We start from the raw sequence: 17,364 nt of genomic DNA, 5'->3' as shown, positions 1-17,364 counted from the left end.
CCAGGCAATAACACTATCCTTAGGAGATACCACATTTTCTCCCAACTAAAATCTTAATACCTTTCTCCAAACCTTTCCCTTTAACAAAATGATTCAGTTTAAAACAGACTGTCACCTGTCATATTTTAAGATCATTGATGGATAGTTTCCCAAAATAAATTTATTTCTATCTTAACACTGCAGCCACAGATAATGCTGACCCCTCTTTGGCTCACGAGTCTTTTTTAGTACTTCTAAATGGGATGACAGCAGCCAACGGCAGCACACATTTTTTGAGAGCTCACTCTGCTGGCTGTTTTCATCTCCTCTCACCTCCCAACCATCCTATGAGGTAAGTTCTAATATAGGACCATAATTGCTGTCTGCCATTCTGAAACCAAAAAAGCTCTAAAACCCAGAAGTTTTTCCATAACTTACTTGGCAGCAAAACTCAATGGACCTGAACTCATTTAGAGGCAAAGTTAGCTCAGGGAACTAGCATGAGGCTATTTAGCTTTTAGTCATCCCACTTAATGTGAATATCCATATACTTCGCTATGTAAGTATGAGTGTGTTTAGTTACCGGAAGGACCCTAGACCTCCTGGGGGGGGTCACTTAAGATAAAATAGGTACAGCCTTAATCTCTTTCTAAACTCCCCAAATCTCAGCTTTCTGAAAGCTCTGTCCCCAAGGGTGGAAGGTACAGTGCATCTCTATCATCAACCCATTTCACAGGTAAGAACCTGAGACTCCATGAGGGGAAGTGACTTGCCTAGAGTCACAGAATGCCAAGAGGGGGAGCCCACTCTGAGGCCAGCAGGCTCTGCCGGAGTCCAAGATTGGGAGCACCATGGTGGGGCCGCCACAAGACAAGTCTCTGTCCTCATCCCACACGATTCAGCTGGGAAGGAGTGCTGTGCGGCTTACCAGCTAGGTGAGGAACTGATGAAATGGGAACGCAGAGAACACCAGTTGGAAGCAGTTCAATTCAGAGGGCCTGGCACTTACCTTGCCCAGGACAGTGAGGCATGGTTTCGGGTCCAATTCTGGCTGTTCCAGCTTCACCACGCCTACCCAGCCGTATTCATACAAGTCCTCTTCATCGTTGTTATTACACAGGCCCAGTGGGTGCATCTAGGAGGCAGACAGAAAGAAAGCTTCAACACACAGGACTCAGAGGTTCTAGACCCACCCTGTAAGTGTGTCTTAGCCTCAGTAGTGAAAAGTAATCTCAAAACTTGAAATTAGGGACACCTGGGTGGCTTAGTCGGTTGAGCGTCTGCCTTTGACTCAGGTCATGATCCCAGGGTCCTGGGATCAAGGCCCAAATCGGGCTCTCTGCTCAGTGGGGAGCCCGCTTCTCCCTCTGCCTGCCATTCCACCAGCTTGTGCGCTCTCATTCTGATAAATGAATAAAATCTTTAAAAAGAAAAACCTTAAAATTAAATGGGGGGGTGGATTTTACAAATGTTTTCTCACTGCCTTTTTAAAAAAAAGTTTATTTAATTATTAAGTAATCTTTACACCAAACATGGGGCACAAACCCATGACCCCGAGATCAAGGGGCACACACTCCTCTGACAGAGCCGGCTGAGCTCCCCACTTTCTCACTGCCTTCTACATGGTGGTCACCCAAGGCGGACACCAGTCGATAGGATGCAGGGCAAGAAAATCTGCCTACCTCCCATATAAATGCCTATCTAAATTCCTGTGAAATACCATAATATTTAGTAGCAATTGCACATGAAACTAGCTAGGTTAGTTATCCTAGGCGATTTGCATTTCTAAACCTTAACACATGTATGGCAAGTTATGCAGGAGGACCTGAAAACACATTCAGGAATTTATGGAAAGACCACCAGACATACGACAAAATCACCAGTGAAATTAACAAGCTGTTCAAAAGGCCACCCCTGGCTACTGGGGAACAGGTGAAATTCTTTGAGGATTTTTCAAAATGGGTAAAGCAGAAAATCAAAAAAGGGGAAGAAGATCATCATCAAATGTTTGCCAATGAAAGCGCAGTCAACGGAAGCCCAAGACCAACCCTAAAGTCTGTGCTCACAGTTCTATCGTTGAGTCTTATTAGGCCCTGGGATCCCCAGCAACAATCTGAGAAGAGGAAATCCTCACAGATAAACTAACTTATCAAGAAATTAATGAGTCTAGGGGCGCCTGGGTGGCTCAGTGGGTTAAGCCGCTGCCTTCGGCTCAGGTCATGATCTCAGGGTCTTGGGATCGAGTCCCACATCGGGCTCTCTGCTCAGCAGGGAGCCTGCTTCCTCCTCTCTCTCTGCCTGCCTCTCTGCCTACTTGTGATCTCTGTCTGTCAAATAAATAAATAAAATCTTAAAAAAAAAAAAGAAATTAATGAGTCTAGCACAGTACTGAACTCTTTACATGACTGGAAGAAATGCGTACAGACACAAGAGACCTAAGAACCTGTTGTGGTTGATGGAAAAATATCCTCCAAGGCTGGCCTCCAAAAGCTGGAGAAGACAAGAAACAGGTCCTCCCTAGAGCCTCCAGGAGGAACGTCACTTACAGATCCATTTTTAACTTCTGACCTCCAGAACGCTAAGAGAATAAATCTGGGACGCCTTAAGCCACTGAGTTTACTATAAGTTTTTTTTTTTAAGAGTTTATTAATTTACCTGACAGAGAGAGATCACAAGCAGGCAGAGAGGCCGGCAGAGAGAATGGGGGAAGCTGCTCCCCGCCAAGCACAGAGCCCGATGTGGAGCTCAATCCCAGGACCCTTCTAGCTGAAGGCAGAGGCCTAACCCACTGAGCCACCCAGGCGCCCTGCTATAACTTCATAGAGCAGCAAACACAAAACTTAAGCACTCTCCTTCTTCCCCACTAATTTTATAGATGAGAACTGAAGTTCAAGAGAACTAGCTTTTCCAAGACAACAGAGCCGACGAGTGGCCGCACCCACAGGTAACCTGGCCCTCGTGTTCACAGTCTAGTGCCTTCCCACTCCACTTGCTTAACTTTACCATATTTCCTCCAAGACCCAATTGTCTGACTGAGAGGGAAAGACCAAGTGACTAAATCTTTAGGAAAAGATGTTGCCAGCTCTAAATTCTGTGGTCCTAGAGTTGCAATACAAATGTGGTGTGGGCAGCAAGAGTGCCGGCAGGTTCAGGGAAGCCTGTGCAAGTGCTCAGCTGTGAGATGAGCTTTGAGGAAGAGTCATGTCCATCTTGGGAAAAGAAGAGAGAGCAGGCAGTGGTTCCAAGCCTGGGGAGCAGGAGCTAAAGGCTGGAGAGGGAAGAGGAACAAGACCAGTGGGGTAAGTATGAAGGACCACAATCTACATTGAGAGGGAGAGATACAGGCTAAAACTAGAAAGTTGTTTGGACACTAAGACAATACCACGGGTTCTTGGGCGGAAGTGTCTCCCACTGAAAACAGTTCCTTGAGGGAGATGGACTGCACAGCTCCTGGTGGTGGCATGCCCGGCCTTGAGAGGCATCGAGTGGAGGGGCGAGGAAGGGTGCAGTCCAGAGATGAGAGAATCTTGGGAATTCAATGGACCAACAGAAGGGGACTGCATAAATCCGTGAGGCACATGGGCACAAGGGGGCGGCTGGCAGCTCTCTCCAGTGGGTGAGGAATAACCCATCCCCTGCGAATTCCAATGCATGAGACCAAGAACCCTGGGACATCCAATGCTTGCCTGAGTCCTTAGGCTCGATGATCGTGCCTAAAGGACAAATGGAAGATTCTGCCCCTCAAGAACCCAGGCCACTCTAACATATTTGGTGGTTTATTAAATGACGAGTGGCCTGAAATGCAGACCTCTGAAGAGGACATGGGTGAGGGTGACAAACCAATTGCACCAATAGACCATTACTTCCACCACCCAGAAGGGGCTTCCCGCCCAGCTCAGGTTGGTTTCCTGAAATTCCAGGCATGGCCATGGCCATGGCAACCGTACCACTGACCGTTTTCCGCAGTATTCGTTCCGTGGTATTTTTAACCTGGCTACATGACTTAGAGGTTTCCGGGTGGAGAGCTGCTTTTTGTTACTTACACATGAATGAGGTTTGGCCAATGGAGGAGAGCAACACTGGGGGAGCTGAAGTATGGTGCAGGTCTAAGACCCTGGATCTGTGGTTCCACTGATAGGAGATCGTCCAAAATAGGCAAATCCGTGGGAACAAGGCAGATTTGTGGTAGCTGGGGAGTGACTGCTCAATGGGTCCAGGGTTTCCTTTCAGGGTAACGAAAATGTTCTGGAATCAGAGGATGGTGATGGATGCACATTGTGAATATACTAAATTCCTCTGAATTGTGTACCTTAAAATGATTTAAATGGATGGGGCGCCTGGGTGGCTCAGTAGGTTGGGCCTCTACGTTCAGCTCAGGTCATGATCTCAGGGTCCTGGGATCAAGTCCTGCATTAGGTTCTCTGCTCAGCGGGGAACCTGTCTCTGCCTACCTTTCTGCCTACTTGTAATCTCTCTCTCTGTCAAATAAAATATTTTAAAAAATGATTTAAGGGACACTTGAGTGGCTCAGTGGGTTAAGCCATTGCCTTCGGCTCAGGTCCTGATTCTAGGTCCTGGGATCGAGTCCCGCATCAGGCTCCTTGCTTGGCGGGGAGCCTGCTTCTCTCTCTGCCTCTGCCTGCCACTCTGCCTGCTTGTGCGCACTCCCTCTCTCTCTCTGACAAATAAATAAATTAAAAAAAAATAATTTAAATGGTGAATTTTATATAAAATTTTCCAACAGTAAAAAAATTCTAAAAAAATGTCCCAAGAGCGGACTCAGATACAACTGCACTCAGCTAAGGTGGGGCTCCCCAGTGGAGGGCCATGTGGTCCCCTTCCCACCCTCCTGGAGCCTCAGCCAATTAATTACAGCCGCCCTTCTGGAAACCATGTCCTGCAGAACACTAGCTCTGAGAGATTACCAACAGGTTCTTGGACAAGTAACTAACACTGAGGAATACTCTCTAGGGATTCAGGATTTGCTTTTGGAAATTAGAGCTCTGCAGAAGGTGTCAGGTCTAAAAAACAAAAGGTTTTCAAACTTTGCAAACACCAACATTTCCAACCCTTTGATGATAAGCCTGTTGTGTATACTCTGATGGCGCTGTTTCACGGGGATACATTTAGGGTGCAGGGTACGGCGGAAAGAATGGAGGGACAGTCACAGGCAGCTGGAGAGAAGGGGTGTCCTGGGAGGGCGGGTGGGATGTAGGAAGAGGGAGGGAATGGAGAACCGCAGGAGGAGGAGATGCCCAAGCCTAGCCCTTCGCAGCCCTGGTGAGAGGAAGCGGCCACGACCAGACTGGGGGTTTAGGCTGCGAAGGAACCACGTGCTAGGAGAGGCATGTCAAGAGTGTGTCCGCAGGCATGCAGAAATCTGAACTATGTAAGCCTCAAACACACCCGCTGGTCCGGGTCCCTGGAGGCGGTCAGGCCCTGCGCCCTAGGCCACACGTCGTGCCAGGCGCTGTCTGCCTCCTCTGTGAACACACCCTTCTGTTCTCCTCTAAGAAGCCCCAATCGAATCTTCCACTGACACTGCAGGGGACTGTTAGCTCCAAATGGCAGCCACTGTCAAGGGTGTTGACTTCTGAATGTGGATCAAAGACTCAAAAACCCAAAGGAATTTTTCTGAAGTGCCAGCGGGCACAATCTGTTGGCGTGGCTTGTTTATTTCCCCATGGAGGGTAAAGAGGCCACCAACATCACATCTCACAGGGCTGAAGCCCTCCCTCACTATCTCAGCCACCCTCTGTGCTTTCCCTCCGAGGTCTTTAATCCAGGTGCCCAACTGCTGGTCCTATGAACTCAACCTCAGCGACGTCTGTAAAACTGGCCTCCTCGAACCATCTGCTAAATACTGTTATGATTGGGGTCTTTGTCAGCCCATCCCTGATGACAGTATCAACTTCTAGAAATGTCCCACCTCAGGCCTCCAACCATATATACCTTAGGGTCCTCTTTTCCCAAGGGCTCCAACTTAGGAGCTCAGCAGAATGTTTTCTAGGGAAGCATAAGCAGCTGTAACATGAAAATACTTCTCTGTGAACTGATCCTCTCTAAGGATGGAATATTCTAGGCAAAGGCATAAAATGCAAACAAATATGCCATGTCTAAGGGTAGCAAAGGAGAGGGTTTTCTCATAATTAAGTATTTACTAGACTATTATGTTTATATATTTTATTTAATCCTTATGGTCACCACTTGCTAACTGTTGGAATAACAATTGTGACCGTGTGAGTTGCAAACTAGATGTGCAAACCGGCAGCTGAGGCAGAGTATAATGGAGCCCATAAAAGCTGTATTGGTCAATAACAGGGTTTCCACTCAAAGCCCAACAATCTAGCAAAGGATTAAAGAAGAAATCCACAAGAGAGATGATTCACAGAGTACGATCAAAGAATTAAGACAGAATTTTGTAAAAAGCAAGGGAGTCCTCTGATATTTTGCAAAAATTACTTTTTAAAAAAATATTTTATTTATTTGATTGAGAGATCACAAGTAGGCAGAGAGGCAGGCGGCGGGGCGGGGGAGGCAGGCTCCCTGCTGAGCAGAGAACCCTATGTGGGTCGATCCCAGGACCCTAGGATCATGACCTGAGCCGAAGGCAGAGGCTTTAACCCACTGAGCCACCCAGGCTCAATCAAAATTACTTTTTGATGATCCTGTTGCTAAAGTCAAACGTAAGAGAAAGAGGCTACATCCAGACTCTCATACAATTTTGCTGAAAATATCCCAAAACTGCCCACCCAGGATTCGCTCTATGCCCAGAAATCAATACGCATAGCTGCCATTATAACTTAACTTTTTTTTTTAAAGATTTTATTTATTTATTTGACAGACAGAGATTACAAGTAGGCAGAGATGCAGGCAGAGAGGAGGAATCAGGCTCCCTGCTGAGCAGAGAGCCCGATGCGGGGCTCGATCCCAGGACCCTGAGATCATGACCTGAGCTAAAGGCAGAGGCTTAACCCACTGAGCCACCCAGGTGCCCCTATAACTTAACTTTTAAAGTTAAAAGATAAATTATTATGTTCCATTTCATTTTTCAAGAAAAAGCCCCAAACAATTTCTTTCCACTATTTACTAAGAAATACCAGACCCCGATTTAACAAAATCCTTTTTCTGTGTCGGGTAACAATCCTATATAGAGAACGAGGGTGTCCTACATATGAAATGCATATATTCTCCTGAAGATTCAGACAAACGCCACTTCCACACTGTCACTCCAGACGCCCGTCATGTAAAAACCAGGCTTGTTAATTCGTACGTGTTGACGCCAGCCAGTGACACACAGGCAGTGACTACATATGAAACCTGTGTGCCCTCCTGAACGTTAATCATTCAAGATCAACCTAAGGATACTGCAGTGAATGATGTCTGAGCATGTTAACTTTGAACTTAACGTGGCAAGCGAGCATTTAAAAATTACAGGGATTTCCGAGTTTTTCTCTTTTTTAAAAGATGTATTTCTTTTTTTTAGAGGGGGCAGTGGCAGGAGGTGGGGGGAGAGAGAGAGAGAGAATCTCAAGCAGACTCCTCCACTGAGTACAGAGCCTGAACATGGGGCTTGATGTGGTGATCCTGAGATCATGACCAGAGCTAAAACCAAGAGTCGGACACTTAATCAACTGAGACACCCAGGTGCCCCTCTGAGTTTATTTTCTTGGAATTTTTGGATGTGTGAGGTTTACCTGATCAGGTGCTTGAAATGTAAGAAGTTTTCCCCTTAATATTTTTTTTTTTAAGATTTTATTTATTTATTTGTAAGAGAGAGAGAGTGAGAGCGAGCACAGGCAGACAGAGTGGAAGGCAGAGTCAGAGGGAGAAGCAGGCTCCCTGCGGAGCAAGGAGCCCGATGTGGGACTCGATCCCAGGACGCTGGGATCATGACCTGAGCCGAAGGCAGCTGCTTAACCAACTGAGCCACCCAGGCGTCCCTCCCCTTAATATTTTTAAGAAAGTCAGAAATGGCTGCCTTGTGTGTAAGAACTCAGGGATGTCACAAAGAACTGTTAATGAAAACATAAAGAAACAATCAACTAGATTCAGAAACCCAGAGTGGAATTGACTAAGACCCTACTGGGCAGGGAATGCTGTAGAAAGGGAAGAACAGCCTGGAATGAGAAGATAAGCAAAATTCCTGGGATGGATCCATGGAAGAACAGAGCAAATAACCAACCAGCTACAACTGAAGTGTGAGACAATAAAAGAAAACGTGTCCTGCGCTGTAACTGTAGCTTCGTGCCTTCACAACAATAACTCTGGGATGCTCGATGTTTTTGCCTAAGTCAGTTGAAGGAAAATGGACAGTTAATCCATTACACGAGGTCTGACATTATCAGGAACATTGTGTTGTTATGGCTCTTGCTCTCTTACTCCTGATTTTGTTCCAAAAGGTGTTTTGGGGTGGAAAGAATGAGAGCTTTGGAACCAGGCAACCTTGCGTTTAAATCTCACTCTTGCCTCTTCGGAGGCACATCAACTTGGGCAGATGACTCAATTTCTATAAACCTCGATTTCCTCACCTGTCAAATGGGGACAGTATTGTCTGCCTTAACAGGGTGCTAAGAGGATTAAAACATATAACCAGAGTAACATAGATAAAACATATAACCAGAGTAACAGAGTAAATACTCCGTCAGTAGAAAAGCCCTTATATTCTTCACTTCCTCTAGACTTGTCATGTTTGCTCACACTTTATGCCTTTGCCTAGAATATTCTAGAGGCCGGCTTCACTCTACCCCTTCCATTCAGCTTTCTTGAATGCACCAATATAGGTCGCTGCTTCCAAAACTACCCCCAAATGCTTTGTTTGGTGCTTGCCACAGTTCTTCCAGCGTCCCCTCTAAGAGAGGCACCTGCTTCTAGAAGGAGAGTCTTACAGGGGTCCCCTTCGACCCCAACAAGGTCCTCAATAAAGGACGGCTGGCAGAAGTCTTTGGCTGGAGGCAGGCCTGATGCCATGCCTCATGCTTTGTTTTTGGTATGCCACTTGGGTCTGTGCTCAGCTAAGTGAGGGACTAGGGCAAACGGGTCAGGATTTAATCAAATGCTGTGTGAACTTTAAACCACCTGACTCTTCACAGTCGCTGATTACCAGGTCACCAAAGACATCCTTGGGACCAAAAAAAAAAAAAAAGATTTCTGGGCAATGGACAGCAGCTGAGCATGGAGAGGGAGCTAAGGCTTCCTACCTACAGAGAATAGAACACTTCCGTCCTTCACTCAGGCAGGCTCTTGACAGTGCTTCGTAAGGGCAGTGGAGGAGAAGGAAGAAGAGAGGATGTGCCCCCCTCCCCAAAAGTAAAACCTTAAATTTTTCCAACCGCATCTGATCTCAGAAGCCGCTGTCTGCTCCAACAAAACAAAAGAATAAACCAAGCTCCAACCAGACATGGGCTCCAGGGCATGGGGAATCCAACAGAGAAGAGAAATGGAGAATGATGATGTCCCCAGGGGGACGGCTATAGACCAGCTGTAGGAGAGCCTCTCCCCCCACCCTGCCCCGACACCCAAAAGAGAAAGCAAACAACAACCTGAGTCATTACCCAATGGGCTTGATGATACTGACAAGAGTTTTATAGTTCTGCATAAAAGAACAAAAAGTGATAGCCACATAGCAAACTAAAGTAATGGCACATGGTGGGACAATTATTAACTCCAGAAAAAAATGTAAAAAGTTACACCAGAACTGTAAACCTTAAGCAGGGGATGGTCTGCGTGGCCTGGCTGAAGAGAGTGACAGCCGTAATAATAGAAACCCTGATCTAGCCATAATTGCGATGCAGCTACACTGGGAAAATGTACAGATGGGATGTGGGGGGAGGGGAGGGGAGCAGGGAAGGAACAGAGGAAGGGGATAAGAGGACAAAATCTCCCACTTTCCATAGCAGGAAGTAAAAGACATTTTGTTGTTGTTGTTTAATGGACCCTCAAGTATGAGGTAGCAGTTATAAGCACATTATTTAGAAATAATTCACAGAATTTTAGAAATGCTCACAGAGACAACTAGCAGAAGAAACCAGGTGAATAACTGAAAATAGCTGCCCCTGAGAAGAGCAGTCAGGGATGGCAAAGGGTGCTTTTTTTTTTTTTAAGATTTTTATTTACTTATTTGAGAGAGAGACAGTGAGAGAGAGCATGAGCGAGAAGGTCAGAGGGAGAAGCAGACTCCCCAAGCAGCTGGGAGCCTGATGCAGGACTCGATCCCGGAACTCCGGGATCATGACCTGAGCCGAAGGCAGCTGTTTAACCAGCTGAGCCACCCAGGTGTCCCAGCAATGTTCTTTTTTTATAGGAAGTCAGGAAGTACTCTTTGCTTTTATATAAACACACACACTTTGTTTAAAAACTTTTATGCACTGCTGAACAGAAGACCTGTCCTCCACGTGTTCCAGCAGATTCTATGGGTCCTGGTGGGGAAGCATTCCACCAGCCGAAGAGAGACCCCAGAAGCATCCTGTAGAAGACAGAGGGTACTCGGAGGAAGACTCGGACTGGGATGGCTGCTCTGGGATTTATCCAGGGCCTGGGCTGAGGATGCTGGGAACACAGCACAGGGATGACTCAGGGAGACATGGTGCAGAAAGAACCAGCAGCCATCACCACCCCCGCAACCAAAAATAACTCCCAGGTGGCACCAGATTGTGACGTGGATCTGGGTGTTATAGAGATGGCAGACACAGTAACCAGGGTGACTGTTCTGAGAAGCCCCGATCTTCCCCCAGACACACAGAGATCCTATAACCTTTAGAAGAGGCAATGAATAGCCTACTTGTGTTTCCAAATAAGGAGCCGCTAAATCAGAATGACTATCAAGAAACAATGCCTGTACCCGAACATCATCAGGGCCAGATAGCAAACATCTGGTTTTATGTTGAAATATGAAGATGGACCGATCTTCAATTTCTCAAGAGCCTGACAAGGCTGACTATCATGGTTTCCCGGTTTTGTTAATGGACAAAGGATCTACGGGAACTTCAAAGCCAAAACACCATCCCAGACAAGGTTAAATATCTGGAGGAAGAGAACTATGTTCCCTTGAGTACGGGACACCAAGCCAAGCTTTGAAACCAAGACCAGCTCTTTAAGAAGCTTTCAGTACAAACCCCTTGAGATATACTGGTGCACTTTCCAAGCGTCTGAAAGGACAAAACTGAAACCTGGGCGGGGGGGTGCTCTTAGCCAGGGTTACAATCTCTCTCTACTCTGCTCGAAGTTTAAAATAACTTCCAAACGGCTGCCGGCTTCTAAGTGGGTTACTGTTACACAGGAGCCAAACACTGAACTAACAGCAGGAGAGACATTTCACTCTGTAATATTATCTCATCAAAAAAATTCCTGGGGATTTAAAAGGGAAACTTACTTCCTTTTGTCCTTTGGCCATTGCCAGCCAGGGTAGGGTGTCACTGTGGGACAGGGGTTTACCTGATACAACAGCCCCTGGACCTTTTCATAAAAGGTGTGGTGGCTAGAATCAAGACTTAGAATGTATGTGAGGGAATGGAAAAGGACAGCCCCGCCTATTTTTCTCTTGAATCAAAGGGATGATTTTTTTTCTGCTCTATGTGCAAAGAAAGAGACAACTCTCTTTGCTTTCTGAACAAACCCAGTTTAAACCTTTTTTTCTGGATCGAGAATTCAGAAGTACCTGAATACAGCATGTCCCCCGCCCCAATGTGGTCATAGCAATGTGGACTTGATCCCAGGACCCTGAGATCATGACCTGAGCCGAAGGCAGCGGCTTAACCCACTGAGCCACCCAAGCGCTCCTCTACATCCATTCTTAAAGTAACTTGTGGTAACTCATCAAAGGGCTACCAGATAACAGGTATTAATCTCTACACAGAAAGTCATGGACATAGTTTTACTTTAAATTGCAAGGCAATGTAACAAAGGATCCTTGATTGACTTTTTAAGAGATTTATTTATTTAGTTAGTTAGTTAGTTTAAAGAGATAGAGAATGGGGTGGGGGAGAGGAAGGGACAGAGGGCGAGGGATAGAGTCCTAAGCAGACTCCATGCTGAGTGGCACCCAACACGGGGCTTGATCTCACGACTCCGAGATCACAACCTGAGCAGAAACCAAGAGTTGGACACTCAGTCAACTACACTATCCAGGCGCTCCTTGTTTTTCTGTGCTTTTTTTTTTTTTAAAAGACTTAATTTTTAAAAAAGATTTTATTTTTAATATTCTCTACCCAACACAAAACTCGAACTCACAACCCAACATCAAGAGTCTCATGCTTTACTGACTGAGCTGGCCAGGGGCCCCATTGATTATTGTTATTATAAAAAGGTAAGGGTTAGGTGCTTATACACAACAGTTACCCAATCAAGAGGAAAGATGTTGGAGAGGAAAGGGTAAAAGTGGAATTCTCATTCTTCCAGACTGAAACAGAATACCATATGAGCGCCTGGTGGGCTCAGTCATACGTGCCACTCTCCATCTCAGGGTCATCAGTTCAAGTACCAGGATGGGTGTGGAGGCTACTTAAAAAAATAAATAGAAGAGAAGAGAATACTAGAAAACAACAAATCATTAAGACTACATGATGCGGGGCGCCTGGGTGGCTCAGTGGGTTAAGCCTCTGCTTTCAGGTCAGGTCATGATCTCAGGGTCTTGGAATCAAGCCCCACCAGACTCTCTGCTCAGCAGGGAATCTGCTTCCCCCTCTCCCTCTGCCTGCCTCTCTGCCTACTTGTGATCCCTCTCTTTCTCTGTGAAATAAATAAATAAAATCTTTTTTAAAAAAAAATCATAAAATTAAAAAAAAAAAAAGACTACATGAAGCTGGTCTGAAACTGGAAGAATAAAGCAAGTGAAAAAAAAATTCCAAAATCACACTTAAATTTTTCATAGATCTTAATATGACACAAACCAGGAGTAACATCCGGCTCTATAAAGGAATCATTTAATTAAATTCTGCTGGGCAGGTAGGTAGCAATACAGAGAGAAGTTCGATCTATCCTAAGTTATTCTGAGAAATGATGAGGCAGCAGGAGTTGGGGCAATTCCTTTAGCACAATTAACAAGCTAGATGAGCAACAAAGTGGATGGAAAGAACAACATATTCCTAAAGTGTCTCTATATGCTAGGCAACAGAGTAAAGAGTAAACAGAAATGACAGGACAGAACTGTAGGAAAAGAAACATGTGAACACCTGACCACAGTGTTGATTGGCTCAATTTGACCGGGGGTGGGGGGGTGGGGGGGTGGAGGCACCCATTGGTCTAGCAATATGCAAAACAGCCCAAGTTCCTTAGGTTCTTCTTTCCCCCAGAATCCCCTTTTAGGCATAGATGCTGAGGCTGTATTCTAAACCAAAGAAGAAACTTTACACAATAAGATCTTAAAGCAGTCCTCTTCCAAGCTGTGAACACTTTGAAGAAAAATTGCGCCCTAAGTGACCATACTATATAATCAAGCAAAATGACATGCATAATTTATGGGGCAATTATGTAATCACAAGAAGATGATGATGACGAGAACATAGTATGAAAAGCATCATGTGTGAGATTTTAAGAAAAGTTTGTGTACAAAAGGAAGCCTATTGAAAGCACCACCTGCCAATGGGCAGAAACTGAAAGCAAACAGAGTTGAAAAAGTTGGTGGGTTATTAGAGAGTAAGGCTAGTGGGAGGTTTTCCTTGTTTAGATTCCGGAACAGTATTCATCTAAACCAACATGTGCTGAGCACTGACCCTGGGCTGGACACGGGGCAGGAAAAGGCAATTAAGATCGGAGCCCTCCCTTGCTGTAGTGTTGTCTGATCAGCAGTTTTGGGGGAAAAAATATAAGAAATGTATGTACAAACACTGATACAACAGGTGAGTGAAATCCGAAGCTCACCAGGGCTTTTCCACTAAATCAGCTCTATGTGTAACACAGTTTCAAAGTAACACACAGCAGGGTTCAGCGGAAATGGGCGCTCAGACAGATGTGTTGCTTTCCCATGACAACGTGCCTCCAGTGGGCTGGTCCAGCAGAAGCAAGAGCGCTCTGGAGAAAGGTCTCCACAGGAGTTGGGAAGCCAGGCACCATGAGTGCCTACAAGGGCTCAGCAAGAAAACACAAGGGAAACCTACTGTAAACCAGCTCACAGGGTGAAATAGATAAAAAGTACTGTTCTAATCCATCTAAACACAGCAGCTTAGCTCTGGTCATCCCAATACTTCAAGCTTGCTCAACGGGAACACCTGATCATAAAAAACTTTACAAAGTTATGCCGGAATAATCCTTTTCCTTTCTTCAGAGAGCACAAAACAGGTGGACAAAAAGACTCAAACCAAAACCAAGGTGAAAAATCCTTTTGCCTCACGCCCAAAAATATACATCCCCAAATATTACAATAACGTTGTCAGTCCGGGGGCGGGGGGTTCTTTATAAAATAAAGACAGTAACTCTTGAGATTTGAGAAATTCCTTGCAAGGAACCAGTAGAAGGAATAAACCCAGCCTGCCGTAATCTTGAGTCGTTTTCTGAATGCAAAGAAAGGCAGGCTTTGGAGAGGCAGGTTCGTTACTTCCCAATCAAGATCCTAAGTTCAGTTTTATTCAGAAGGTCTCTTTAATTGGAAAAACATAGAAAATAAAATGGGAGGAATAATTCAACACTCATCAAGCAACTGTTCTGAGAAGATTCTTAACCCATTTTTTAAGAGCAGGCAGGCCCTCCACTGTCTAGCCTAGAGGGGAGCCTGTCGTTCAGTGTTGACACCACCATGGAAGAAAAGTGTGGCGTCAGACATCGAATTAAAGCCACTGGCCAGGGTGGATCCCACCACTGCCTCTTAATTTCTGTGTGGCCTTGGAAGAGTTACTTAACCCCTGAGCCTGGTCTCCCGGTGTGAAGGCCATTGCTGATCATGGCCACCATGCGTGTATACATGCGCATTACACGCTAAGCAGGCCTGTGTGCCTGGCAAGTAGGAAGTCAGCCGAAAGGACATCAAAAGCAAAAGCAGCCAAAGAGACAGACCAACTAACTTCTCACAAAATTAATATTCTTTATACTGCAAGAGACACCAACAAGAACATGGGAAGACAACTCACGGAGTAGAAGAAAACACATGCAGATCATACGTCTGAGAAGGGACTAGAATACTGAAGGAACTCTCTTACAACTCAAGAATAAAAAGACAAGTTATCTGATTTATAAAAAAATGGGCAAAAGACCCAAATGGATATTTCTCTCAAAAAAGAGATGCAGGGATGCCTGGGTGGCTCAGTTGGTTAAGCGACTGCCTTCGGCTCAGGTCATGATCCCAGCGTCCTGGGATCGAGTCCCACATTGGGCTCCTTGCTTGGCAGGGAGCCTGCTTCTCCCTCTGCCTCTGCCTGCCACTCTGTCTGCCTGTGCTCGCTCTCGCTTCTCTATGACAAATAAATTAAAAAAAAAAAAAAAAAAAAAAAGAGATGCAAATGCTAATAAGCCCATGAAAAACTGCTCAAAATCACAAGCCATCAAGGCAACGTGAATCAAAACCACAACAAGACACTGCTTCATATTCACTAGGATGGCCGTAATAAGACAGACAAACAATAACAGGTGCTGTCTAGAATGTGGAAGAATCAGAACCTCCCTACACTGCTGGCAAGAAGGTAAAACGGGGGCGTCTGGGTGGCTCAGTGGGTTAAAGCCTCTGCCTTCGGCTCAGATCATATCTTAGGGTCCTGGGATCGAGCCCCGTATCAGACTCTCTGCTCAGCAAGGGAGCCTGCTTCCCTTCCCCTCTCTCTGCCTGCCTCTCTGCCTACTTGTGATCTCTGTCAAATAAATAAATAAAACTTAAAAAAAAAAGTAAAACGGTAAAGCTGATTTTCAAACAGTCAGGCAGTTTCTCAAATGATTACCTATAAAGCTACCACCTGACCCCGCAATTTCGCTCCTAGCTGTATACCCATGAGAAATGAAAATCTAAGTCCACATGAAAACTTGCCCATGAGTGTTTATAGTCACATTATTTATAAGAGCCTAAAGGTGGAAATAACCTGAATGCCCATCAACAGAAGACTGGGTAAACAAAATGTGATCCACCCATACGATGGGATATTTGGCCACAAAAAGAGAAACAGAGTACTGATGTATGTTACGGCGTGGGAAGAACCCTGAACACATCACGCTCAGTGAGAGAAACCAGTCAAAAAATCCACACCTTCTGCTCTGTTCATATGAAAGTCCAGAATAGGGAAATCCATAAAGACAGAAAGACAGAAAATAGATTATTGGCTGCTTAAGGGTAAGGGAATGAGAGGCCAGGGAGGCAGAAGCTAGAAGGTACAGGGTTTCTTTCAGAGATGATGGAAATGTTCTCAAGCGGATTGTGGTGATGGTGTACAACTGTGCGAATATATGGGAAAACACTGAAATGTACACTTTCCACAGATGAAGAATTCATATGGTGTATTAATTCTATTTCAATAAAAGCAGTTATTAAAGAGTTATGCAAATAAAGGACAAGTCAAGGAAGAGAAAAAAAAAAAGGTAGGGCAAGGCTCTGATTACCATCGGTGGCATGGTGTGATGAGAACACAGCCCCGAGGTTCAGTTTCCTCACCCATAAAGCCGGGGTGGCACCTGCATCACTTGAGCGAGATGGGATAAGCAAACACATTTAATAAATTAGGATTCCAAGGTCAAGGGGTAAATTAGGGCCCTCACCAGGGACCCAAGGCCACCATGAACAGAGTTAAGAGTTAAACTCCCTCAAGGGGAGTGGTGGAAAATGGAACCAGACCATTCGACATCCCTAAGGCCATGTAATGAAGCAAGAAACCCATCAAAGGAATGCATGAAAGCAGGACACCAGTGAGAGGCAAGAACTCCCACTGAGGGGAAGAGTGCCTTGGGTTCACGGAGGACTCACTAGCAAAAGCCATAGGCCGCAGATTCACCCCACTCCATCCCTGCTGCTCTCCAGTTGCCCTGGTGAGTTTCCAAGCCAGGAAGGGCCACTTGGTGAAAATCACCTGATTAAATATTCCTGTGTCGCTTGTTAATCGCAGGGGAGGTGGGGATAGGGAGCAGAGGAAACCACAGGCTCATGAGTTAAAAGCAATAAATTATACTCTGGGCTCTGCCACCCTGTATGACTTCGGGCAAGTTGCAAAAGGGCTCCATTCTCTCTGGTCTGAGAGCAAGAGGAATGCCTGCCACTTGCCTACCCCATGGGAGTTTGGGCAGGATTCAGGAGATAATGTCTAAGCTGTGCTGCAGGCTCCTTGGAGATCAGGCATTATCAGCACAAGCTAGGACAGTTTCTTGCCCATTCCTCACCTCATTAAGCTACCTATGCTCTTTTAAGCCTGCTATAAAAGTTCTTGCTCAAGGAAGAGTGGACTAGGGAGGTCATAACCCAGGTTGGGTCTGCCCTTAGCC

General features: G+C 45.6%; 1 protein-coding gene across 2 annotated transcripts in view; it reads right to left on the bottom strand.

The window, feature by feature from the left end:
• Positions 1-17,364, bottom strand: part of ZNRF3 (zinc and ring finger 3) — a 156,545-nt gene that overhangs the window by 58,540 nt on the left and 80,641 nt on the right. Inside the window, exons 1-2 of one of the 2 annotated variants that reach the window (XM_013063518.2) lie at positions 4,023-4,245; positions 989-1,114 (exon numbers count right to left, since the gene is read on the bottom strand). In XM_013063518.2, coding sequence (XP_012918972.1) covers positions 989-1,114 — 126 coding nt within the window. In that variant the 5' untranslated portion in view covers positions 4,023-4,245. Of the gene's footprint in view, positions 1-988; positions 1,115-4,022; positions 4,246-17,364 lie in introns of those variants that run through there. The other variant, XM_045081497.1, reaches the window with a different exon arrangement.

The sequence above is a fragment of the Mustela putorius genome, unplaced genomic scaffold (assembly GCF_011764305.1).
Source record: "Mustela putorius furo isolate JIRA1106 unplaced genomic scaffold, ASM1176430v1.1 tig00000578_pilon_pilon_pilon, whole genome shotgun sequence".
NCBI lineage: Eukaryota > Metazoa > Chordata > Mammalia > Carnivora > Mustelidae > Mustela > Mustela putorius.
The sequence above is the reverse complement of the archived record's forward strand: the minus strand, read 5'-3'. Positions and strand labels throughout refer to the sequence as shown.